At 37.8% G+C, this 27081-nt stretch overlaps 1 protein-coding gene across 2 annotated transcripts in view; it reads left to right on the top strand.

The window, feature by feature from the left end:
- The window catches only part of TFRC (transferrin receptor), a 28513-nt gene extending 2080 nt beyond the window's left edge, over nt 1-26433 (top strand). The window contains exons 2-19 of one of the 2 annotated variants that reach the window (XM_059391180.1): nt 4876-4934; nt 5501-5711; nt 6731-6944; nt 8306-8455; nt 8637-8739; nt 10470-10583; nt 11261-11359; nt 11734-11873; nt 13281-13438; nt 14172-14291; nt 16013-16098; nt 16694-16757; nt 18105-18172; nt 19587-19645; nt 19856-19937; nt 21458-21679; nt 22674-22814; nt 23390-26433. In XM_059391180.1, the coding sequence (XP_059247163.1) occupies nt 4899-4934; nt 5501-5711; nt 6731-6944; nt 8306-8455; nt 8637-8739; nt 10470-10583; nt 11261-11359; nt 11734-11873; nt 13281-13438; nt 14172-14291; nt 16013-16098; nt 16694-16757; nt 18105-18172; nt 19587-19645; nt 19856-19937; nt 21458-21679; nt 22674-22814; nt 23390-23632 (2310 nt within the window). In that variant the 5' untranslated portion in view covers nt 4876-4898 and the 3' untranslated portion in view covers nt 23633-26433. Of the gene's footprint in view, nt 1-4875; nt 4935-5500; nt 5712-6730; nt 6945-8305; nt 8456-8633; nt 8740-10469; nt 10584-11260; nt 11360-11733; nt 11874-13280; nt 13439-14171; nt 14292-16012; nt 16099-16693; nt 16758-18104; nt 18173-19586; nt 19646-19855; nt 19938-21457; nt 21680-22673; nt 22815-23389 lie in introns of both variants that reach the window. The other variant, XM_059391179.1, reaches the window with a different exon arrangement.
- Nucleotides 26434-27081: the final 648 nt, after the last annotated feature.

The raw sequence follows: 27081 nt of genomic DNA, 5'->3' as shown, positions 1-27081 counted from the left end.
TTCTTGGCTGGATTTCACCACCCTGAGATTATGACCTGAGCTGAAACTAAGACTCAGCCGCCCAGGTGACTGAGCCACCCCCCAGGCACTTCATAGCCCTTTCATTTTAGACCCTTAATGCTAGGAAAGATTTTGACCATCTCTTTACAAGTCATACTAGGTGGACACAGTTATGTGTCCTGAGGGCTCCGCAGAAGTTTTGTATTCATGTAGCCTTTCATTTTCCCCTGCAAATGAGTAGGGAAACAGTTTGCAAAATGGGTATCCATAATCAATTGCTTAAGAACTTGGAGCCCTACCAGGTAACCTTTAAAGTTTTTCTGCCTTTTTTTTCTTTAAAGATTTTATTTATTTGAGAAAGAATGCACATGAGTGGGGCAGGGGCAGAGGGAGAAGGAGGAGAGAATCTCAAGCCAGCTCTTTCGCAGAGGTCAAGAGATCCACTGCTGGATGTTCTTTGCAATCCCGGGACTCTGAGGTCATGACCTTAGCCAAAACCAAGTGTCAGAGGCCCAACTGACTGAGCCACCAGGCGCCCCTAAAGTTTTCCTGCTTTTTAAAATCTCCCTATTCATGCTTTGCCTAGTGATTCCAGGATAAACCAGAAAAGTGCCAGGGATGGGAGAAGATTGCACAGGGATGGGAGAAGAATGAGGTTTTCATTATATTCTCTATGTAATTTCCAAATGATAAGAAAAATGAACTTCATATACATTAAACATGTCCCACTACTGTTAAGAAATATGATATCTTTATTCTTAATTATTCCTTGTAAATTCCTTATTTTTAAAGATTTTATTTATTTACTTGAGAAGAGACAGCATGAGCAAAAGAGAACACAAGCCAAGAGAGAACACAAGCCAAGGGGAGGAGGTAGAGAGAGAAGCAGACTTCCTGCTGAGCAGGGAGCTAGATGGGGGACTTGATCCGTGGACCTTGAGATTGTGACCTGAGCCAAAGGCAGATACTTAACTGACTGAGCCACCAGGCGTCCCTTATACTTCATACATTCTGTATTAAGTGTAGGGCAAGGAAATCAGAGAAGGCTCCAAAAAGATGTTCCCTGAACTGAGTCAGGAAGAGTCAAACAAGAACAAAGGAAGAATGTTAGTAGAGGCAGGATCTGGATTCTGTCCCATTTTGGAGAAAGTAGAGGACAGTAGTTATTAGGTAGTGAAGTCGTCCTCTAGAACAGAGCCTCAGAAACAGGTAGAGGTAGAGGATATTTTTTTATGTGAACTCTAAGGACTTGAAACTGTGGTCCATTTTCCAAGTGGAATTGAGCTTGTCAGTATTAACAAAAAAGTGGCTTATTGTTATTTCAGGTAAAATGGAGTAGCAGCCTTGGGTATCTTAGACATAGATGACAGTGTATTTTGGTACATGATCCGCTCGGCCCTACTTAGCTATATGTATTGTGTACAGACTCTTGGTTTTGTGACACCCCAAAGTAGCTTAAGACCTCAAAGTGTACTGTATTTTAAAAAATTAAATAAAAATCAATGCCATACTTCCAGAAAGTAGGAATAAAATGATTTGAATTATAAAATTTAGGACTGTAGTCTAGCTAGTACCTTTGCCTACCTCCTGTGTTCTATCCCATGGCTCAATTAGAAGACATTTCAGATCCTCCTTCCATTTCATGTTCCCAAACATGAACGGGCTCTGTTTTACTTACCTTAATTTTCATTATTAATGTGAGAAACTGAATAGGTTTTCCAGTTATCTGAGAGCACTAAATATATACAAGGTGCTAATATGTATAAAAATCAAGGTGATGTTTGGTTTGTCTCTTGTTACAAATTATCAGCAGTGGTGATATCTTGAAATAAGCCGTATAAACGTTGTTTGGTGTTGAGATGCTGTCTTTGAACATAACTACCTGCTTATAGACAGTTATAACTGGTATGGAAAGTTTCTCCCATGCTTTTAGAGCACATAAATAAGAGTGATGTCAATTGGAAGAAAATTTATTAAGGGGCTCTCTTACATACAGAGCTTTACTGTGTGTGAGGTCATTTTGAAAGAATGATTCAAATTTGTTATATATAAAACTTAAGGAATAATTTATAGATATCTACAATTAATTGTATTCTTCATAGATGTGGGGTTAAATTACGAGATTAAAATGGCAATTGCCTAGGTCAGAGTTTTTCCTCCAACTTTATTTCTTTTATGTTATAATATTTTATGTCTCGGTATTGAAACAGAAATACTGTTTTTTCAATAAAAATGTGTTTAGATTTTAATTATATAAAATAATTACATATTCTATTAATATCTTTGTTTATGCAGACTTGGAATCACTTAATCTCATCGTTTATTTAAATCCTTTACTTGGATCATTTATTTAAAAGTGTTGTTCCTTTAGTCTGAAAATTAATTTAAAACTAGAAACCTTGAGTGACTGGTTCAGAAGGATATTAAACTTGAAAGCTGCTCTTTCCTAGAAAAGGGTGATTAAAATTGGTTCAGGGTGGAGTCTTCTAGTTCTGGTTTTAGTGATTGGGTTTGTACCGTTCTGGTGCAGTGATAGTGATAAACTTTTTGTACCAGATAGGGCAAGAGACTGCTTCTTAGAAAACGATCTCATACTTCTTAGCTCTGGTCTTTAAGGTCTTTAAATTTTTGTTGTTGTCCATAGGTTTTGATAGGAGACTTTTCTAATGCCAGTTTATATAATGTCTTTTACAATCTTCATATATCTCACAGTTTGCTTTGTGGTATGTGGGTGTTAAATGTGCTTTAAGTGTAATTATAATATAGGAAAGGCCTTAAAATAGATAGTATGAATTAAGTGACCATTTTATTTATTTCAACATAATATTTTCAAACACCTAGTTGGAGTAAAACCAAATTAATTAGAAAATCCAGATTTCAGTTAATACCTGTACTGTAACTTAATATAGGATTCTCTTGGTTAAGGAGGTGTTTTTTACTCTTGAAGTGGCTGTCAGGGGGCATGGTTGGCTAAGTCAGTTGGTAGAGCATGTAACTCTTGACCCTCAGGGTGGGTGTAAGTTCAAGCCCCATGTTGGCTGTAGAGATTACTGGGGGGGAAAAAACTAAAAAAAACCCCTAAACTGGTTGTCATTGAATTATTTTAAAATTTATTTTAATTGATACACTGATGTATAGTGGACATACCATATATATTAGTTTTAGGCATACAATATAGTGATTCAAGGGTTAAGATTAATTTTTTAAATTTCTGGAGATGAGAACACAATTTTTATAACCCAGTAACCCATTGAACTTCAGTTTTAGATGATCAGTTTTCAGCCTTGAACAAGACACTTAATACCACAGATAATTGGCTTCTTTGTCTATACTGTGTTTTTCTTTTTTTGTTTATTCTTTTTCCATCAATGATCTGCTAGATAATGTGTAAGAACTGTTAATCTAATCAGAAGGATCAGGGTTTTGGTCATTTTTATTGCAAATGCTTTGTTATGGGTCTTTGTAGCATGACCATTCTTGGCTTAATTCTGCTTTAGCCCCCCCGCCCAGGTGCTAGTCTGTTGCCTTTTGTATTTGTTCTTTTGACTACTAAATTCAGCTACTTAAATCTACTTAACATCTAACTGATTTTTCCCACACGCTTTTTAAGATTTACTTATTTACTTTTGGTGGGGAGGTGAGGAGCAGAGGGAGAGGCAGAGAATCTCAAGCGGACTCTCTGCAGAGGACTCTCTGCAGAGCGTAGTAGATCCTGCCATGGGGCTCAGTCACATGACCCTAAGATCATGACCTGAGCTGAAACCAGGAGTCAGGTGCTTTACCCACTGAGCCACCCAAGTGCCCCCCCCCCCCACATTTTCTTTTTAAAGATTTTATTTATTTATTTGACAGAGACCACAAGCAGGCAGAGAGGCAGGCAGAGAGAGAGAGGGAAGCAGGCTCCCCGCTGAGCAGAGAACCCGACGCGGGACTTGATCCCAGGACCCTGAGACCACGACCTGAGCCAAAGGCAGCGGCCTAACCCACTGAGCCACCCAGGCACCCCCCCCCCAACATTTTTAAGTTTGAAAATTTTCAAGCTTACAGGAAAAATTGAACAGTACAGTATATATCCATGTACCCTTTACTCTGATTCACCAGTTGCTAATAGTTGCCACATTTGCTTTATTTCTTAACACTTTTTAAAACTGAACTGTTCCAGAGTCAATTGTACAAGTTATGATGTGGGGTATCTGGGTGGTTCAGATAGTTGAGCATCTGGCTTCGGCTCAGGCCAGGATCCCAGGGTCCTGGGATTGAGCTCTGGGTTGAGGTCCCTGCTCAGTGGGAAACCTGCTTCTCCCTCTCCCTCTACTGCTCTGCCTGCTTGTGTGCTTTTTCTCTCTATCAAATAAGTAAATAAAATCTTTAAAAAATAAAATAAAAATAGACATTATGATACTTCATTCTTAAGTTTATTTTTATTATTTTAGTAATTTTTACATCTAACATAGGTCTTGAACTCACAACCCTGAGATCAAGAGTTGCTTGCTCTTCCAACTGAGCCAGCCAGGCTCCCTAATACTTCATTCTTAAAATCTTCAGTATTAGTTTTCTAAAAACAAGGGCTTTCTCCTCCAAAAACAGAATACCATTATTGTACTCTCCAAATCTAACACTGATAACAGTATTGTTATCCAGTATATAGTCTGTATTTAGATTTATTTCTCCCAATGATATAGTATGTCACTTTCCCCCCCCTCCCCACCTCAATTCAGGATCTAATCAAGGATTACACTAAATTTAGTTGTCCTATAAACTAAATGTCTTTGTTAAAGACCCTTTCTAGAAAGGTGATAATATATTTAAAAGTAAATTTGATGTATAATAATACGGTGGTATCTATCTCCCATTAATTTTCTGTTTTAATACTAGGCTTTTCTGTGTGGCAGCTCAGAATGATGGATCAAGCCAGATCAGCGTTCTCTAGCTTGGTAAGATATTTTAAGTTGTGTTTCTTTTACCAGTTTGTGAGAATATGAAGTATACAAGAATGACTCTTACCCAGTAATCATGAAGTCATATCCAAAGGTATCATAAAGTATTTATCTTGAAGTGGTGGTCTTGAGCACTAACTGTTCCCACAAAGGAAGGGTATATTCAGTCTTGAGTAGAGTGAACTTACTTGAAAATTCCTTTAAGAACTTTCAGGATATTTTTTGGGTGTGGTGCGAGGGGGACAGCCAAGTAGATAAGAGGAACTGAAGAAAGCACTGTATAACATGTATACCTATGTTAGACATACATAACAGACACCCCGAATGAAAAGGCTGAATGAGATAAAGGCCAGTGTGTGATCTAGCCCTCATCTGCCATGGACAGAACAGGGCATAGGGAAGAATGTTCCTTTGAAAGAGGAACTTCTTTTTCCTTAAGAATATATAGCAAGTCCCAATAATGGCCCAATAATAAGTATAGTACCTAACCAAACTTTTTGTAAATGTTCCTCTTCCCTTTCTTTTTCATAATGCTTTTTTCCCCTCTTTTTTCAAATCTTCAGTTTGGTGGAGAACCATTGTCCTATACCCGGTTTAGTCTGGCACGGCAAGTAGATGGTGATAACAGTCATGTGGAGATGAAACTAGCTGCAGATGAAGAAGAAAATGTTGATAGTAACGTGAGGGGTAATCATGCCAGTGTCACAAAACCAAAAAGGTTGAATGGATTTATCTGCTATGGGACTATTGCTGTAGTCCTCTTTTTCTTGATTGGTAAGAGTTGCCATTCTAAACTTAAATGTTCCTTGTCACTGACTATAGGAAGTCTGTTAATTCAGCTAAGCAAACATATATTTTGTACCTTTTTATGTGCCATTATGCTAGGCACTAGGAATACAACGATGACTGAGATTGTAAGCGTGTTATTAGATTCAAGCTCAAATTGATTTGAGCCTTGTGTGGGGGGTTGCATTGAACTGTGCCAGTGTTATACTAGAAATACACACAGAATATTTGTAGCATACAAGCTTGCCCTAAGGATTTAAGGAAGGCTTCTGGGAAGAAAAGTTACCGATGTCTTAAAAAGGTAATTATTTAGGGACATGTGGCTGGCTCAGTAAAGCATGTGACTTGATTTTGGAGTGATAAGTTCAAGCCTTATGTTGGGTGTGGAGATTACTTAAATGAAAAAAAATCGAGAAGTAACTATTTAAAGTTCTTACACATTTGACTCTTGAACAACATGGGCTTGAACTGTGTAGGTACACTCACATGCAGATTTTTTTTCAATGAATATATTGGAAAAATTTTTTTTGGAGATTTGTGACAATTTGAAAGAATTTACCAACTGCATAGCCTAGAAATACTGAAAAAGTTAAAAAAAGATAGGTATTGTTGTAAGAATATATTGTATTCACGTATGTATGCATGTATGTAACATGTATATGTACAAAATACGTGTTAATTGATTATGTCATTATAAGGCTTCTGGGCAACAATATGCTATTAGTAATTAACGTTTTTTGGAGAGTCAAAAGTTATATGCAGATTTTTCACTGTGGGGGTTTACACCCTAAAACCACCCCCAACATTGTTCAAGAGTCAACTGAATGATTTATTAGATTGACTGGTTTAAAACATATAAAACTGAGATGTTATTATTTACTTTCAAACTGTTTGCTTAGAGTTTGAATAAACCTGTATTTTCAAGGCTTAGCTGAAAATATTAACAGTTCCTATAGGAATATATTATAAAGGAAATTCTGAGTTCAGCTGTGAAACTTTATCCGTAGGATTTATGATTGGCTACTTGGGCTATTGTAAGCGTGTGGAACCAAAAGCTGAATGTGAGAGACCATCAGGAACGGAGTCTCTGTCTCCAGAGGGAACAGAACCTTCAGAAACAGAAGAGTACTTCCCTGAAACACCTTCTCGCTTATTTTGGGCAGACCTCAAAGAAAAGTTGTTAGAGAGACTGCATAACACAGAGTTCCTCACCACCATGAGGTAAGCTGGAGCTACTTTTAATCTCAGTATTTAAACAAATACCAATTACTCAGAACAGTTCAACAAAACAAATGAGATAGTCTGGAGGAAAGCCTTAGAGTTAGGGCAGGCCTCCCCCTGTGTTCAGCTGGAGGAAAAGCAATTAGTAAGGAATTCAAACCCTCAGATGGGAAAAAGAACTTTTGTGAGGACACTCCCTTTTCCTTTAAAAAAAAATTCCTAGGTCTTTGATCTTTTTGTTATCTGGCTCTCTTTATAGTCACTTCCCTGTGTCAGACTCTCTTCTGCTTTGATTTTGCATCTTAACCCCTTATAAGTCTGTGCTTTGCTACTATCCACAAGGGTATCAGTAAGTAGCCTTTATTTTTGAGATCAGGACTAATTTGACTGCCTGACTTGATACAGAGACATATCATGTCTTTAGTACTCCTTGATTTCTTCTGGTTCTCATTAATCCATACCTTAAGAAGGGTCCTTAAGGTTCCTGTCCTTTGGATTTTAAGATCTTCCTTAGAAACTTATCTAACTCTGTGTAAAGGATATATTCATCCTTTACCTTTTAGCTGGCTTCCTGCACTTTCAGAGATACAGTAATTCTCTTAATCTTAGGTTAGGAATCTTGGCATTTTTACTTCATCTAGTGAATACTTTAGTGTATACTATATACCAGGCCTTATAGATCAAATGAGAGTGTAGTTTACAAAAGAGAATCTATATGATATACATATATTGACAATGAGACATAGGAGACCAGAACAAGCAGTAGTTTTGCTTCAAAGTAGGTGAAGATTAAAGCTGTACCAACAGTAACACTATCTATCATTTTGCTTACAACAGATTTCTTGGAAATTACTCATTTCCCCTAAAGCTACCCTAAAGAGGAACCCCCTTAGGATGGAGCTCTTGAAGGACCACTTTACTTGGATAAAGAGGTTTTAACAAGCTGAAGACCTAAATACCTTCAGATATTTGGCCATTTTTTTTCCCCCCAAGTTTGCCTTTTAGTCAATCCAGAAATTTGGGTCCCAGTTAATCTATTTAGCTATGACTAGTATTGAGTTATGCTTTTATTTTTATTTTATTTTATTTTTTTAAAGATTTTATTTATTTATTTGACAGAAAGATCACAAGTAGGCAGAGAGGGAGAAGGAAGCAGGCTCCCCGCCAAGCAGACAGCCTGTTTCGGGGCTCGATCCCAGGACCCTGAGATCATGACCTGAGCCAAAGGCAGAGGTTTTAACCCACTGAGCCACCCAGGCGCCCTTGAGTTATGCTTTTAAAACAATTTGCTTGATATTTGAGTTCACTGTTTATTTTAAATTAAATTTCAGTTCATTTAACAGTGATGGTTTTTCCTCTAGGCAGCTGAATGAAAAGACGTATGTCCCTCGTGAGGCGGGATCTCAAAAAGATGAAAGCCTTGCTTTTTTCATTGAGAATCAATTCCGTGCATTTCTACTTAGCAAAATTTGGCGTGATGAACATTTTGTTAAGATTCAGGTCAAAAGCAGGTATGTGTTGAAAGATGGTAAACTGATTTTATGTAAGTAGCTATTTTCAGGTGTGCTAATATAGCAGAGACTTTAAAAATAAATAGTGCATGCCAAATACTAAATGTATTAAAACCATTTAATTTTTTTCCCCAAGGTTGTCCTTACCTTTAGTTTCACTTTAACTTAATCTTTTTAGCAGTGCTCAGAACTCGGTGACCATAGTGGGCACGGACAGTGGTGTGGTATACCTGGTAGAGAGTCCTGAGGGTTACGTGGCATACAGTAAGGCAGCGACCGTTACAGTAAGTAAGGCAAAACAGTACATGAAATTGTTTTTCCTCCTGAATAGCTCAGAAACTCATCGTTACTTTTGTAGGAATTTTGGTGTAAATTTACTTTTAAAATGTCCCTGATTGTGTAAGATACTGTTGTTCTCAACCCTCCTGTGCTACAGTGAAAGTAAAAGCCCAGGTTCTCAAATAGGACAGCAAGGGCCCTAAGTCATCCGCCTGCTCTTTTCCTCCTTCACTGTGCTCTGGCCACCCCAGCTTCCCTGGTGTTCCTCAAACTCTAAAACACAGGCATGCTTCCACCTCAAGGCCTTTATAAAACTTACTTTTCCTTCTGCCAGCCCCACGCTTCCCTTAAAAACCAACATGGCCTCTTCATTTTGTATAAGTCTCTTCTCCACTGTTACCTCTTTAGGGAAGTGTCTTCCTTAATTATCTTGGTAAAAATGGCCTTCCTTCAATCAGTTTCCCTTATCCTGCTTTATTTTTCTTCATGGAACTTAACACACCTGACGTTTGTTTCCACACTAGAATGTAAGCTACATGGAGAGCTAGAGGTTGGCTTTCTGTACTGCTTATGTCACAGAGCCCTGGCTGTGCCTCACATAGTGGTGTATGTTGAATGAATGTCGATAATCAAGATGCCGTGTGGGGACAGATAGAAGTAACCATTTTGCCTAGAGTCTGGTCTTAGCATGATTCTTTAATGCTTGATCATTTTTTAAATTTAGGCAAATATGGCCAACTACTACAGAAATTAAAAAACAGATCTATCTAGGTTTTTCAGGTGAGAAAACATGTTTGTATGTCAAGGGTCTAGCTAGTGGGTGCCTTCCAAGCCAGATGAAGTCTTACCTGTGCTGTATCACTTTCCCTGGCTACCTACAAGCTAGGGGTTGGAGATGGGTGCACATCTGGTAAAGAACATTGAGTTTGGGGTTACAGTCAGTTAAGCATCCAGCTCTTGGTTTCAGCTCAGGTCTTAATCTCAGACTGGTGAGATTGAGCCCCATGTGGGATTCCACACTGAGCATGGAGTCTGCTTGTCACTCTCTCTCCCCTCTCCCCCTCCTCCCTCATCCCCCTTCTCTCTCTCTCTCTCAAATTAATTAGAAAGAGAAGAGAACATTGAGGGTTTTATAGTTCATCCGCAGGCTGTCCCATATTTGGATATTTGGTTGTCATAGCTCTAATAGAATTTAGGAATATTATGAGACAGCCTTTATAGACATCTAAAAGTTGATCTATGCAAGTCACTTTATTATTGTAATAGTATTTAATAGTTTTCACACAGGTTTATTATCAGAACTTTCGGTTAAGATCCGTTCCTATGTATGTCCTTAATTATCTAGCATTCACTTGTTAGGAACTTTATGTAATTGGTGCTGCCAGGGCTAGCCTACAGTATTTATATTGGTTGTCTCTTTGTTTATCATATTCTGTTAGCTTTTCTCTTCCCCCAGATATTAGAAGCGATGTAAAAGAGAGTAAATGTCAGTCAGTGCAAATTAAAGGCAGCGTGCAATGATACAAGATGTGAATATAGGGGACCAGAAGTCTTGATTCACTCCTGATAACTGTGACCAGTTCAACTAGAAATCTCTTACATCCTTTCTAGGCTTGGACATCCTTTTTTGTCTCTTGTTTTCTCTCTTGGGTTTCATCTGTAAAACCATCCTGTCTTAGACTCAGGGTTGTTCTAGTTACCCTAATGCTCGTTAACTCTGATGTCTTTATTCTAGGGTAGACTGGTCCATGCTAATTTTGGCACAAAAAAAGACTTTGAAAATTTAAACTCTCGTGTGAATGGATCCTTAGTGATCGTTAGAGCAGGGAAAATCACTTTTGCTGAAAAGGTGAGTTAAAGTTCTTGAATACATTGATATACTGTTTTTCATTTAAATAGTATTGATTTTTTTTACATTCTGAAAACTGTCAGTCTTAAACTCATACCTAATAATTTATTAAAGTGTTCAACAAATTAAATAAGTTGTAATTCTCTAAACTGTAGGACATTTGTAAAACTATGGCATAGCTACACTTGGAGTATTCTGCAGTCATTGTCTTTCAGTGAAAAAGTAGTAATCAGAAGGGATTAAGTGAAGGGAGTTTAAATTTAAAATAACAATATTCTGTTATATAGGATTGTTAAATTAAGGTGCTCTATTACATTCTGTATAAATGAGCTTTATGTATATAGAGAATTCAGTTATAACTATGTTTTATGAAAAGGAAAATTAAAAGTCAAAACTCCGTAAGAGCCTAGAATGGAACATAGCAAAAGATAGTGGTTGTTTTGGATGGGTTTTTATTATTTGTCTTTGAAACTCCTTGATTAAAAAAAAAAAAAAAGAAACTCCTTGATGAGTTAGTTAAGGCAAGAATTTTGTCTCAGTGTATAAGCTCTTTGAAACATTGGGGAGTTCTGGTGCTGTCCTCTATAACCCTTTGTCTTAGCATAAAGCCCAATAAATATCTTCTGATTTTGTGTGATTACCTCTTCATTTTCTGATCTTTATATGTTTGCCTTTAGGTTGCAAATGCTCAAAGCTTCAATGCAATTGGTGTCTTGATATACATGGACCAGTCTAGATTTCCCATTATTAATGCAGACACTCCAGTCTTTGGCCATGTGAGTTTTTTCTTAAGTAAATGAGTTTTTGGGTTCTACAAATTGTTGCTGGGTTCTGTCTGCATTAGTAGAAGTACAACATGCTTTCCTTAAATGCTCTTTTTTTCTGTGAGAGTCTAGCACTAACAAGATGGATGTGACTTTTGAGATCTAGTTACTATTGCTAATGGAACCTTCTCAACAGTGACTTGAATTGGGAATTCGACACATGCCATGTAAGGACAAGAGTCACATGTTGTAGGCCACTCAGACCATTAGGCTTTGGGGCATTAAACAAAATTTAAGCTTTACCCTCATACTAAATCTGAATCTTCTAGGGATTTCTTGAACAAATGCCTGACCTGACAGAGCGCATTATTCTTTTATTTTACCAGGCTCACTTGGGAACAGGTGACCCATACACACCTGGATTCCCTTCTTTCAATCACACTCAGTTTCCACCATCCCAGTCGTCAGGATTGCCCAGCATTCCTGTCCAAACAATTTCCAGAGCTGCTGCAGATAAGTTGTTTGAGTAAGTTCTTATTGGAAAGCTCTCTGAAAACCGGTTTTATAAATAAAAAGGCATAATAATCATTTTAATTTGATAACATTTAAAATAATTGGCTATAATTTTCCCTATTTGGCATATTGTGGGGTAGATAGCTGTTAACTTGTAGACAAACGTGAATTTTTTCCTCCATAAAGTGATCTTAATACTTTGACATTGGATTTATAAACTCAGCCAGTCCTTGTTCAGTGTACCCAGTGAATTCCTTGCGTACTATTGCTGGCCTGCCTTCTGCTTGAGGACTTCCTGAGGTAAAGCACTTTGCTGACTGTGGCAACCCATTCAATTATTGGAGTAGATCTGTAAAATTGTTGTTGAGCTGAAACCTTATTCCCTGTAACATGCATTACTTCTAGATTTTCTTCTTAGCTACAAAACAATTCCAGTTTTCTAGTCAGTAGATTGATTATCTTCAGTTCTCATGACAGTTTCTAGATGCTTTACAGTCATGAGTAGTTCTGGATATCCTCCCTAATGTAGTAGTATACCTCATTAATAATAGAATCCAGTCTGATTAGAGTACTTGTCATTAATTTTTAATCTTGAGCTGGACATATTTCCCACCTGGTATTGGCATAGGATATAGATCTAGTCTCAGACACTTAATGTAAGCATTTATTTGCTGTGTGACGTAAAACTAGTTACTCTAACCCCACTGATCATGTTTCTCTGACTTAGATAGTTGAAGTATATTCCTACTTAACAGGGTGATTGGTTTCAAATGAAGAGCATCTACATGTAAGGGTACCTGTATAATATTATGTGACTACTAACAATGCTATCTGTGAGGCATTTTTAATAGGCGATTTTTATCGTTCTTATCACCACTTAAAAGTCTTCCCTAACCTATCAAGCCAGCTCCCTATCTTATCCTTGTGTAGTGGGGGGTAATAATGTTTTGACATACTTCTATAAGTAGAGCATTGTTTGGATAGCATGAGGATTCAATAGGGGAAGATTCCTATCAGCAGCATGAAATATTCTTTTATAACTAAGATTAGAATGTATACTGGTTAGTAGAGAGAGTGAGGAAACATGGGAATCTATTAATGGACTTGTATGTAAGAACTTCATTCTGAGTCCATCTTGGTATCTACTTAAAATGTAAGTTACAACTGTCTCTGGCAGAAAGGCATGGGTCAGATGAGAATAGATAGAGAAAATTTTAAACATTGGTTAAATTGGAGGTAACTGATTTTCAAATGATTGCCTACAGGTCAGAGTAAGACAAAAGTGGTTGGCCACCAAGGAGCGAATTTAATATGTTTTCTTCTTATGTCCTCTTAGCCTAGACTTTCCCTGGCAGTAAGGAAGACTGATTTTGAAAGCCTGCGGGAAGCAACAGTAACTCTGATGTCTCTTTTCTTCCAGAAATATGGAAGGAGACTGTCCTTCTGCCTGGGAAACAGACTCCTCGTGCAGGCTGGAGACTTCCCAGAACAGGAACGTGAAGCTCACTGTGAATAATGTGCTGAAAGAGATAAGAATTTTTAACGTTTTTGGAGTTATTAAAGGTTTTGAAGAACCTGGTAAAGACCCTTGTTTTTGTTTTGTTTGTGTTTTCCTAGTTCTTCAGAATGTGGACAGAAGAGGCAATGCAGGAAGGCTGGCTTTGGCTTGATTTTGTAGAGTGCTAACTCCTCTCTGTCCTAAAGTTGTTTATTTAAGGTGACAGTTTTATTGGGAGATAATAAGACCCTAGGAAACTAACTTGTCAAAACTGAACATTATGACTAGAAAATCTCTTTTAAGTTAATGAATAGATCAGCCATAAGCACATTTCTTCTTGAAGGGGACAGATAATAAACATGTTGCAGGCTATCAGTCTCTGTGGCAACTACTTAATTCAAACAACATTGCAGCATGAAAACAGCCCCCACACAGGCTATGATTTACTACTGACCCCTTGAATAGACCATCTAGTTAAGTGAAATCTAATAGTCCTATCATTTAGTAAGGAAAGCCTTTGGTTGCTTATTAAAAAGTTAGTGGGCACTAATAGGTGGCTGATGAGTAAACTTAATTGGTAATGTGAAAAGAGGAGCAATACTAATAAAGAAAAAGATTAGTATTGTCACGTGAACTTTTTTTTTTTGTCACGTGAACTTTTAATTTCCAGAGTCCTAAGTCAGAGATGAAATAGCTTACCCTTAGAGCATATATTGCATTTTTACCCTTTTGACTAACATGATTATTTTAGAGTTCAATATTAGAAAACAGTTTAAAAGTTGATTGTATAATTTATCTTTTTTCTTTTTTAAGATCGCTATGTTGTAATAGGGGCTCAGAGGGATGCTTGGGGTCCTGGAGCTGCGAAGTCTAGTGTGGGAACAACTCTCCTATTGGAGCTTGCCCAGATATTTTCTGATATGGTCTTAAAAGGTAAGAGTACAAATTTTGAGAACTCGAATATCTATGTGCTATATATATTTCTAAATATTTTATGCATTCTCACTTTTGCCTATATTATTATGGTTCCACTTCTGCCAGACTCTTGAGTTCTTACGTGCAAAGCAGGATTGGCTTTTATTGGATCTGCCTTTGACTTTGAAACAGCTTTCCATGCAGTGTCGTCATTGCACTGGGAATTAATTCTTTTGAGACACAAAAAAAATGTATTGGACGCCAATTGTTAGTTTGACATATTCAGAATGATACGGCAAATCTAGCATGGTCCCTAAGGAATCTATTTTAAAGGAAGCAGTGGTATATAGTATATCTCTGTACTGATTTTCTGTAATTTTGTTACAAAATTTTAGGGGCGCCTGGATTGCTTAGTTGGTTAAGCCTCTGCTTTCGGCTCAGGTCATGATCTCAGCATCCTGGGATGGAGCCCCACATAGGGCTCTTTGCTCAGCAGAGAGCCGGCTTCCCCCTGCCTGCCTCTCTGCCTACTTGTGATCTCCCTGTCTGTCAAATAAAATAATAAAATAAAATTACAATATGTAGGGGTGCCTAGGTGTCTCAGTCATCAGCGTCTGCCTTTGGCTCATGTCATGATCCCACCGTCCTGGGATTGAGCCCCGCATTGGGCTCCCTGCTCAGTGGGAAGCCTGCTGCTTCTTCCTCTCCCACTCCCCTTGCCTGTGTTCCCTTTCTTGCTGTGTCTCTTTCTGTCAAATGAAATCTTTTATTTTTTTTTTAAGATTTTATTTATTTATTTGACAGATCATAAGTAGAGAGGGAGGCAGAGAGAGAAAGGGGATGGATGCAGGCTCCCCACCAAGCAGAGAGCCCAATGTCGGGCTCGATCCCAGGACCCTGAGATCATGACCTAAGCCGAAGGCAGAGGCTTTGACCCACTGAGCCCCCCAGGTTCTCCCAAATAAATAAAATCTTTAAAAAAGTTGTAATATGTAATTTTTTATTATACTTAGAATACTAGATATGTTCCTATATGTTTATAATATGTAAATACTTTCAAGCCTTTCTCCCTTGGTACTTGCTGCCATTTCTCTGCACACACCCCCACACAAACAAACGCCCATTACCTTCTTGAATCTTTAGGTCATAGGGTAAGTTGCAATGCTTAACTTTTATGCAGAAGCACATAATACAGAAAAATACATACATAAGGAAAGGGGAGGAATGGAGGGCAGCAAAACATAGCCCAAAAGAGCTGTCATTAATGTAATTTCTCTGAAAACTGTGTAACTTAAATGTGTGAATTTTTCTATTTCACACTTTACTTTACAAACCACTGTTTGTTAAGTTTGTTACTTTACTGTTTGTAAAGTAACCCAGTGTTTTAAGTGACTGACCTCCATGCAGTTTTCAGAGAAGGTACACATTATAGCTACACCATAATCTCAAGTAGTCTTTCGTCCAGAAGTTAGGGGTTCAAAGAATAGAATTGGAAAAAAGTGACTTCCTGTAAAAACTGGTCCCTGCCATGTATTTGAAATCTTGCCAATGATCTCCTACCCTGTTCCTTGTAGATTAATTTTAAAAAATTATTTTTATTTTTTTCCTTGACTTGGGGCCTCAAAAGAGAAATATTTATTAATCTGCTATCTTGAATTAGAAATTTCTGGTTTCATCTTAGGTCAGTTGCCTACCTATAACCTGTCCCAAGATAAAACTAACTTTTTGTTATCTTTTAGATGGCTTTAGACCCAGCAGAAGCATTGTCTTTGCCAGCTGGAGTGCTGGAGACTTTGGAGCAATTGGTGCCACTGAATGGCTAGAGGTATTACTGAACATCACCCATAACTCAGAATGGGCAGCTGAACTCGTTGGGCTTAATTTATCCTCCAGAAACCATGCTTTTTATTTTTAGATTTGATTACAGTTGATACTGAACAACACAAGATTTGAGCTGTGCAGTCCCACATATATGTGGCTTTTAAAAAAAAATAAATACAATGTATTTATAAATACAATATATGTAGATATAGATAAGTACATCCTCTAAGTGTTTTCTCTTATGATTTTCTTAGCATTTTCTTTTCTCTAGCGTACTTGATTGTAAGAACACAATATATGATGCATAGAACCTACAAAATACGTGTTAATCAACTGTTTATGTAAAAGCTTCCCGTAGCTTTAAGTTATGTAGTTCAGTTTTGGGGGGGGGGGAGTCAAAAATTATAGGTGGGTTTTCAGTTGTGTGGAAGGAGGTCAGTGCCCCAACCCACACTTTAGGGGAGTCAACTGTATATCATTTTTGCCTTTGTATTTTTAGTCTCAAAAGACTAAATTTAAAAAGGTGTCCCTAATAATAGCTGCTCCATGTGACAGATTAATACGTGTTAGTACATTTAGTATTTTTCCTTCTCTTCTAGGGATACCTTTCCTCTTTGCATTTAAAGGCTTTCACTTACATTAATCTAGATAAAGCTGTTCTTGGTAAGTATCCTTTTTATTAGCTATTTATGAATTTAGATAAACTTGTAAAACAAAAGAAAGTCTTTCACAGCAACATTTATTATTTTTTACAATTTACATCATTCCCTAATCCAAGACTGACTGCAGCTTTCTCTTAGTAATCCATTAAATTATAGAAGGGGTACAGATTGCCTTTTTCAGTGCAATGGTTCCCAGTGTGGCCCTCAATTAGCAGCATTAGGATCACCTGGGAACTGTTAGCAATATAAAATTTTAGACCTTTTGAGTCTGAAACTGAAGCATAAGTCCAGCATACTTTGTTTTTTAAAGATTTTTTCATTTATTTATTTGATAGAGATTATAAGTAGTCAAGAGAGGCAGGCAGAGAGAGAGAGGAAGGGAAGCAAGCTCCCTGCTGAGCAAAGAGCCCAATGTGGGGCTCGATCCCAGGACCCTTGAGATCATGATCTGAGCCGAAGGCAGAGGCTTTAACTCACTGAGCCACCCAGGCACCCCGGGCATACTTTGTTTTAACAAGCACTCCGGGTGATTCTGATGCACTAAAGTCTGAGAACCATGAGTCGACTATTTTTTAGACCAAAAGGAACTAAACCGTACCGTATAGAATGGTATTTCTAGAGACTAATTCACATCGAGCTAGATGGTAGCATCACGAATAGAAATACCAGATAATCAGGGCACTGGGGTGGCTCAGTTGGTCAAGCAAGTGCTTATATTCAGGAGTTCTGCCTTCGGTTCTGGAGTCCCAGGATCAAGTCCCACATCAGGCCCTCTGCTCATCAGGGAGCCGGCTTCTCCCTCCCCCTCGCCCCTTTCATGCTCGCTTGCTCGCTCTCTCTCAAATTAATAAAATCTTAAAAAAAAAAAAATACCAGATGATCAAATTCTAAAAGGGTTTGAGTGTTGTTAAAAGTGCAGATAATAGCCGTGGATGAATTGAATAGTAAAGTATCTCCTTGGAAAGAGGAAGGAGTTAAAATTGAACTAAATTTTTAATTAGATTCATCATTATTGCTGTCTTGTACAGCAGAATGTTTTGGAGTGTAGGAAGTAGATGGTAGCTAGCAGATGACTGTCCTAATTAGGTGAACTAGAAAGGTACCAAAAAACAATTAACTCTGCCAGCTGAGGGGCTATGAGCATCAGTCGAGTCAAATTAGGGTTAGCAGTTACTAAAGAAGTTGACTCTTAATCACCTTTTGTCTAGTTCTTAAAGAGGGTGGTTGTATTTGGCCACTTACTTAGGTTACTGTCTTCCTTTTATGTCAAGTACTTTTGGTTGTAGAAGTAGCCGTGTAAAAATTACTTGATTAGAGAAGGGGCAATGTTAAAATAATCTCTTTGCAGGTACCAACAACTTCAAGGTTTCTGCCAGCCCACTGTTGTATTCACTTATTGAGAAAACGATGAAAGATGTGAGTGTATACCTTATTATAAAATCTGTAACTTAATTTTTTAATCTAATTTACAGTAAGATGGAAAACAATATTTAAACCATCATAAGTAGCCAATTAGAGGAATTTAGAATAAATTCTATAGCAGCATTATTTAAGTTCTGCTCCTGGCTTGTTTGCTCTGCCTATTGAACATGTGAGGTGAGGGTATACTATTTACTTAGTAAATATAAGGTGGTATATGAAAGGCTCTGATCTCAAAAAATAGGTAGTCTCTTTGGGAATACTGCAGAATTTCCTGAGGCCTAAGCTGTACTGTGGGTGTCCAATGGGGGTTGTCTGTAGAGTCAGAATGTTAAGGAAGCTTTCAATGAACTGGAGGGGGCACCTGGCTGGTTCACCTGGTAGAGTGTGCAACTCTTGATCTTAGGGTTGTGAGTTTGAGCCCCATGTTGGATGTAGCGATTACTTAAAATATAAACTCTTTTAAAAATTAAAAAAAAAATAAATGAACTTGAACTATACCTAATATGTAAATAAAAAGACCAAATGAAATATTGAGTAAATACATTGAGTAAATACAGACCTATGAATGACCATAGTTTTGCAATAGGGAGGAATAAGATTTGGCTAATGGGCTTAGAGGCCATATATATCAGAAAATTTTTTTTTAAAGATTTTATTTATTTATTTGACAGAGATCACAAGTAGGCAGAGAGGCAGGCAGAGAGAGTGAGAGGGAAGCAGGCTCCCTGCTGAGCAGAGAGCCTGATACCGGACTCGATCCCGGGACCCTGAGATCATGACCTAAGCCGAAGGCAGTGGCTCAACCCACTGAGCCACCCAGGCGCCCTCAGAAAAAAATTTTTAAAGATTTTATTTTATTTGAAAGAGAGCACACAGGGGGAGAGAGAATCAAACTCCCTTCTGAGGACCCTGAGATCATGACCTGAGCCGAAGGTAGACGCTTAATCAGCTGAGCCACTCAGGCTCAGAATGTTTAAAAATGGCAAGAACAAGGGTCAGAGAACTGGGCCTTGATCCTATGGGAAACTGGGAATTTCTGTAGCCTCCAGCAAGGCAGTAATGTGTTTGCAGGTTAAGCAGCAGTAGTATAATGAGCTAGAAGGACCAGAAACAAGGCAGGCCTATCATGAAGGCTAGAAAGGGCTTTTAAAATTGTGGCGAAGCCACCTTTAAAATGGTTTAAGGAGGAGAATATTTTTTTCTTGCAGTAACTGAAGGAACTATGACAGCATGAGCCTAGTAGGAATAACTTTAGAAATTTGAGGTTGTTTTACCAGTCTTAAATTTTTTCAAGAAGATAACAATAAATCTTTTACAATAAATGTATATAGATCTAAATGTTTGTGACCAGGCTGAATAACTATGTTCAGAAAGATTCATTTTAGTGACATTAACTTTTATTTTACAGGTAAAACATCCAGTTACTGGGCAGTCTCTTTATCGGGACAGCAACTGGTTCAACAAAGTGTAAGTTGAAAAAAGTGAATGAACATTATAGAAAAGCAGAATTATCCAGTGACACCTACTATGGTAGAAATCTAAACCTAACCTTGCAGTGAGCTTACCTATACTTAGGGTCAGTTTAAGAATTTATTTGGGGATAGGGGTAGGGTTGCATGGCAGCACAGTCTGCTCTTGAGAAAACTTTCTAGAGACACATTCTTGCTTTCCTTTCAGCGAGGAATTTTCTTTGGATAATGCTGCTTTCCCTTTCCTTGCGTATTCTGGAATCCCAGCAGTTTCTTTCTGTTTTTGTGAGGTAAGTCTGAACTCTGAAGTCATATTTTCGTTCTCCTTTGATCAATTTTGAGACCTAGAGTACTTAAAATATTTTCAGAAGTTATACACATGCAGTTATTGCATACTCCCTTATTACCAGTCTTAACATAGAATTGTTCCTCAGTTAGCTTAATTAGCAGTTGAATTTATTCGCTAAAACATCTTCAATTTGATATGATGAGTTTTAGTAACAAGGCTACCTATTGGACAGTGCAGGTAAGAAAATTTCTGCCGAACAGAAGGTTCACCTGGACATTGCTGTACTTGATAACTGCTAAGATACGGTTCTAGACGTTTGTCTAGAGATGTTAATCTAAACAGGGATTATGGGTAAAAGCACAAAACCAAACAGATGTCAGGTTGTTAACAAGACTGAACTTTGAACAGACCAAGTTGTAGGAAAGCAAGATTGACTTGTTTCGGAAGCCAGTTAGAAGGCACTGAAGGCTACTCTGAGTAAATAGAAGGCTGAAGGTCTCTGTGCTGAAGTGGTGAAGTTAGAAAGCCAGCCCTGGAATGGGCTCTCCAAGGGATGAAAAGATCCTAGAGTTTTTAGTATAGGAGGTCAGGCTGGGAGCTGTTGACTTTGACATCAAATTATTGATCCCACGGAGGACAGGTCCTCACATGACTTTTTATCACTGGATGTTTGGCCTGGGACTAGGAGGAGAAAGGTCTGAAGCAAGAGACTGATGTAAGATCTGGATTTGGAGATTAACCTAGCTGGAATTCTCTTGACCTTCTGCTAGAACAGCGGTATGGATGGCATTGAAATAGTTGGTCACGATATTTGTTTAGTACATTAGGAAGAACTGAATGTCTGGTTCTAGGGTTGAGATTTAAGGAGGATTTCTGTTGACCTCCAGAAGGTTTTTAAAAAACTTCTTACTGACTTCTTAAGACACTAGAAACCTAGTGGGTAATACAGAATTGTATAGTCCAAAAATAAAGAATGAGGTCAGATCAAAGGATTGTCAGTGAGATTATTACCAAGGACAATGGTAAGAAATAAGAGTTGAAGAAATAGTTAACTTAAATTGTCTAATGAAGGTAGAGGGAACTTTTGTTAGAAAGGGTAGCATGTATGAATGGATTGAGTGCTGAATCATTAGAAAGGAGGTCAGTTTTAATCTAAGTGTGACACTTTTTATCAAAAGCACACTTCATGCGTGCTGTCTTTATCTAATGAGTCAAACTTGCCAGAGAGGAAAATAAGGATACAACCTCAAGAAATCTGGCTAGACTTCTCTTCAGGGTATATGATGCAGTAGAATAGGGATTCTCTAAGACCTAGAAGAAAGCAGTTATTCTAGGAGGTTAGGTTCAGAGGAAGTAGCAAAAGCGGTACCAAAGTAGTGGATGGGAGATAAAATTGGAGTAGAAATACAGGAGAAGCAAGGGAAGGATTGGTACTACTATTAACCTTGATTGTAAAATGAATGCGTGGCTCATGCTCTTAGGATCCACCGGTGAGTACATTTACCTAGCTTTGTTTTTCAGGACACATATTATCCTTATTTGGGTACTACCATGGATGTCTTTGAGGAACTGGAAAAGAAAATTCCTCAGTTGAGCAAAATGGCACGTGGAGCAGCAGAATTCGCTGCTCAGCTCATAATGAAACTTACCTATGATCTTGAATTGAACCTGAACTATGAGATGTATAATGACAAAATACTTTCATTTGTGAGGGATATGAACCGATTCAGAACAGACATAAAGGTGAGTACTAAGTAATATCAGGTTCTTACTACTGAAGTAGCTTGAAGAGTAATATTTAACTGTTCCTAAGGGACATGAGTGGTAGCCAAAGTACATTTTAAAGTGAACTAATGTATAATTTTTCTTAGAATTTATAACTCATTTGAAAGGAAAGTTGAGAGGCTGTGGGTTATAAAGCTAGGATATAACAGAGCAAGTATTTCAGAATATAATTAGCCTAAAGTATGTTACATTTATGTAATTCTAAGCAACCTGTAAAGAGGTCCCAGAGAATATAAAGATCTCAACCATGACTCTGGTTGGACCTGTGAGTTTGTGCTGTATATCATATATGCCTTTCAGGGATGTCGAGGATGGAGAGAGAACATAGCTGGTAGTTACAGTCTTACTTAGTGTATTAATTAATTAATTAGTGTATTACTACGTGTCTAGTATTCATGTAGAATACTATGTGATAGTACACATAGTACTTGATAAAGTCAAATTAATAATATGTGGTTTCTAATTGGTTTTGTGGTACTAGAAGTCAACAGATCCCTTAAATGAAATAAATCACTGATAAATCTTAATTAGTATGGCTTTCTCAAAACTTGAAACTAATTATAACTGATCAGAAAATGGGACTTTTGAGAAAAATCTCTAGACTGAAGTTCATTGAGCCAAAATGGTTAAGATTTTCCATCAGCAGATTGGCCTGGAAACCGTATACTACACAGGACTGTTAATCTCGTTAAATTCTCGATGAGGATGGCTTCCTTGGGTGACTAATGGCTAACTGCCATCTGCTGGTTTCAGATACGAGTGTATTACTCCAGTTCATAAAACCTGGGACCTCCTGGGCAAGGTGCCTAAGTCTAGCATTTCTCTGTCCACGAGTCACCACCCCCTTTTATCAGAACCATCTCATCTGCTACCACTAAATTAGAAAGAAACGTAGAGTAATATCCTTAGAAAAAGAACATCTAATAGGGAGTTTCATGCTTTTCTGCTTCAGGAGATGGGTCTGAACCTACAATGGCTGTATTCTGCTCGTGGGGACTTTTTCCGCGCCACCTCCAGACTAACAACAGATTATAAGAACACAGAGAGAACGAACAGATATGTCATGAGGAAGATCAATGACCGTATCATGAAAGTAAGTACAGGTCTGAAAAAGAACTGAAGTATGTTACTTTTTTGTTGGTAAAACTTCTAAAAAGTAGAGTAGTAATTCCAGGAGCCTAGAATCCTTTGCTGCTTTAGAATTGAGCCCAGAGTTTCAACTCTCATTAGCAAGACCTAGAACTGGTGTATCCAAACTGGACGTTCTAAAGGCTTTTGACCTGGTATTAACACTTTTAGGTTTTAAAAACATTTTAGGAAGGATCATTAATGATTTTAGCTGTCATTTTCTCTGTATTCCCTTTCCTAATTCAGCCCTTAACTGCTTTTATCTTAATCTGCTTGGAAGAGCAGGAGACTTGATCACAGTGGGAATTTACAAATCTTCCATAACCAGGCTGCAACTAAAAAAGACCAATACCACTTTTACTAAGGAATTGACAGTTTACAATGTTAATGTTAGAAGATTATAGCCTGGTTCTCCATATTCTTAAATTTGGGGAATTTTAACATTTCCAGTGAGAGAATGATAGTTGTTTGACTACATCAGGTCCTCCTCTCAAAGTGGAAGTCCTAACAGTGTGTTCTCGTATGTTTTTGTTTCCATAGGTGGAATATCACTTCCTCTCACCCTATGTATCTCCAAGAGATTCTCCTTTCCGGCATATCTTCTGGGGCTCTGGCTCTCACACTCTGTCAGCTTTACTAGAGCATTTGAAGCTGCGTCAGAAAAATAACAGTGCTTTCAACGAAACACTGTTGAGAAACCAGTTGGCTCTAGCAACCTGGACTATTCAAGGAGCTGCAAATGCCCTCTCTGGTGACATATGGGACATTGACAATGAGTTTTAAATGTGATGTTCATAACTTCTGTAAGAACATCAGGGTAGTGTGATTTCTAGACTTGTGCTGGTTGTGCTAAATTTCTCATAGGGCTACAAAACCTAATATTGTTAAAATTCTACCCAACCGTCTTGGTACTCCTAGATGTCTTTAGGCAGCAGCTTTTAATACAGGGTAGGTACTTAAAGTTAAAGTGAATAACCACTTAAAAATGTTCGTGATAGAATCTTTTCTCAGATCATCTCTAAAATTTTAAATGCTTTGTATGGTAACTGCCTCTTTCTTGTTAGTTATGAAAAAGTTAGAACCAGTTACATGAATTATTGCTCTAAATCCTAAGGACAGGAACTGGTATCTTCTGAGAAGGGAGGAGGAGGGCGCTATCTGCTGAAGGTTGAAAGTAGTAGCTTGGTGTGAACCTCTGCTTTCAGTTGTTGCTAGATAGGGGATACCAGGTAGCAAGACCTCATTCTCCAAATGAGATGCATGCCTTCTTTAAGGATTTAGCTGGTTTCCACATCCCTGAATGAAACAGTTAACTTTTGGAAGGGACTTGTTTTCTTGCTCTTGAGGTCTGAAACAGAGGTCCTTCAGCTGGATAAAACGAAGTTCAACTGTTTATCACAGGAGTAAGGCCTTAATGTGTTAACCTCAAGATTTATGAAAAGAGGAGACCAGAAGCCAAAGACCTATGTTTTCTTTTAATCTGCCCCTTCCCCGTAAGCTTTTGTTTATTAGTTTGTCGTTCTTGTGTTTCCCAAAGTATTTTGAAAGAGAACCAGCTTCAGGTGTTTAATTTCAAACTCAGTTTGTCAGATGTTAAAGAACACACTGCCAAATTTTGGCCAAAGTGTTAATTTTTTGGAAAAGCTTTCTATCATTTTGGCACTGAGATATTTATTGTTTATTTATCAGTGACAGAGTTCACTATAAATGGTGTTTTTTTTATAGAAGATAATTATCGGAAGCAGTGCCTTCCATAATTATGACAGTTATACTGTCGTTTTTTTTTAATAAAAGCAGCATCTGCTAATAAAACCCAACAGATACTGGAAGTTTTGCATTTATGGCCAACACTCGAAGGTTTTAGAAAACAGCCACAAGCCAAATAAAACTTTAAAGCTAAATATCTGAAGAATTCCATTTAATTGGGAGTTGCAAATCAAGTTAGGCTTTTGTTTAGCCAACCAGATAAAAATGGCAGTTCTCCTAAAGGGAAGGAATTGCGACCAAGTTATGGTAAATTAATGTCACTTAAAGGCTGTGATAGTACTCATGTGTGTGAAGTTTTACAGCTCAGTTTACCCAAGGTGTAACTTTAATTCGAATTTTGCAAAATTTCCAGTACCTTTGTCACAAACCTAACTCACATTATCGGGAGCAGTGTCTTCCATAATGTATAAAGAACAAGGTAGTTTTTGCCTACCACAGTGTCTATATCGGAGACAGTGATCTCCATATGTTACACTAAGGGTGTACGTAATTATCGGGAACAGTGTTTCCCATAATTTTCTTCATGCAATGACATCTTCAAAGCTTGAAGATCGTTAGTATCTAACATGTATTCCCAGCTCCCTATAATTCTCTTTTAGTTTTAGTTGCAGAAACATTTTATGGTCATTAGGCATTTGGTGGGTGCATTCAACCACTACAAAATAAAATTACTTCAAGATCCTTTGTTTTTAAACCTAATGTAGTATTTCGTTATATTTGTGGTTTCTCCAGGTCTTCTGTTTAGTGGGATAGTAGTATACATTTATAATGTTTGCCGTTGACAGATGAATTTAACTTTATCCCCTTATTTGCATGTTCTCTCCTGTAAACTTAATTCTACAAGTTTGAATCCAGAATTGATCTTTTAGCTTAAATCAGGGGAAACTTGCCTAGGAGCCTCAGTGGGAGGGGGGAGTGAAAGGTGTAGCAAAGCGAAGCTTGCAAAAGGATCTTTGATTATGTCTACCTACCCATTAGTATGTGGTAGTTTTCTGTTAAATATAGACGGGAACAAATTAGTTTGAAGCTACATGAATAAAGACTTATTTTCTTGTCAGCCATCATTATAAACCTGATAATCAGCTGTTTGTGATAGGGTAGTTCACCCTAAAACCACCTAAGAAAAAGTCTATAGGGTCTTTTCAGGTTCTTAAACTTACTGTCACCTGCCTAAGTTAACCTAGATCTAGATGATTACAGCCTCACTGAATTGCTTCACTGCTCAGTCTGTTTAGTCTTCACAGCATTTTCTCTTCAACTGGTATTTAGTGTAGCTGAGTGAAAAGGTCATAGCTGGATTCCTGGTTCAGCTATCACACTTTATCATATTTAAGTGAAAGCTCAGTAACTTAAAGACATAATATTACAATTTACAGCAGTAAATCTTCCATTTACAGCAGTAAATCTCTTCAAAAACCTCTTTTCTATGGTGGGGATTCAGTTACTTCTAATCAAAAAAGCCAGTAAGTCGTAAGAGGCATGCTATTCCTGAATGAAATGTGTGTCTGGCTAGCAACAGCCTGCTGGACTTAATAAGATTCTGTCAGGTTATAGATTTCAAGTGCATTTTGAAGGTAATGGATAAAAGAAGTGAGCTCTATCATGACTCACCGTTTTAGAACTTGCATGACCTTTACTGTTTTCCCTTTGAATGTTCTTGAAATTTCAGTTGACTAAACATGGCTTATTAGACTTGCCAGCTTATTGTTCATCTTTATCGTTGTAAACAAGTGATATGCCCTTAAAATTGTGTCCAAGCTGGTATGTGCAAAGGGTGGAAGTTCCTCATCTGATTTAATAAAATGCTTGAACACTGAGTTGTCATTTTTAATAGATTTTATTTTTTATTTTTTTTAAAAGATTTTATATATTTGACAGAGATCACAAGGAGGCAAAGAGACAGGCAGGCAGGGGGGCGGGAGGAAGCAGGTTCCCCGCTGATCAGAGAGCCCAATGTGGACCTCGATCCCAGGACCCTGAGATCATGACCTGAGCTGAAGGCAGAGGCTTACCCCACTGAGCCACCCAGGTGCCCAGATTTTATTTTTTGAGAGCAGTTTTGGGTTCATAGCAAAATTGAGCAGAATGTATGAAGTTCCCATATACTCTCTGCCTGCCTCCCACTGGCCCAACTTCCCCCATGATCAGTATCCCCCACCAGAGTAGGACACAAGTTACAATTGATGAATATACATTGATAACACATTATTGCCCAAAGCCCATAATTTACATCAAAGTTTACTTGCAGTTTTATATATTCTGTGAGTTTGGATGAATCTGTAATGAAAGTTATCCACCATTTTTAATACAATACGGTATAGTTTTGCTACCTTGAAAATCCTCTGTTCTCTTCATCTTCCCTCTCCCTAATCCCTGGGGAGCACTGGTCTTTTTAACTGTCTCCATACTTCTGCCTTTTCAAGTTGGCTGCTTTCACTTAGTAGTAATATGCACGTAAGATTTCT

Source organism: Mustela nigripes, chromosome 2 (assembly GCF_022355385.1).
Source record: "Mustela nigripes isolate SB6536 chromosome 2, MUSNIG.SB6536, whole genome shotgun sequence".
Lineage (NCBI taxonomy): Eukaryota > Metazoa > Chordata > Mammalia > Carnivora > Mustelidae > Mustela > Mustela nigripes.
This window is presented reverse-complemented; position numbering and strand designations above follow the sequence as displayed.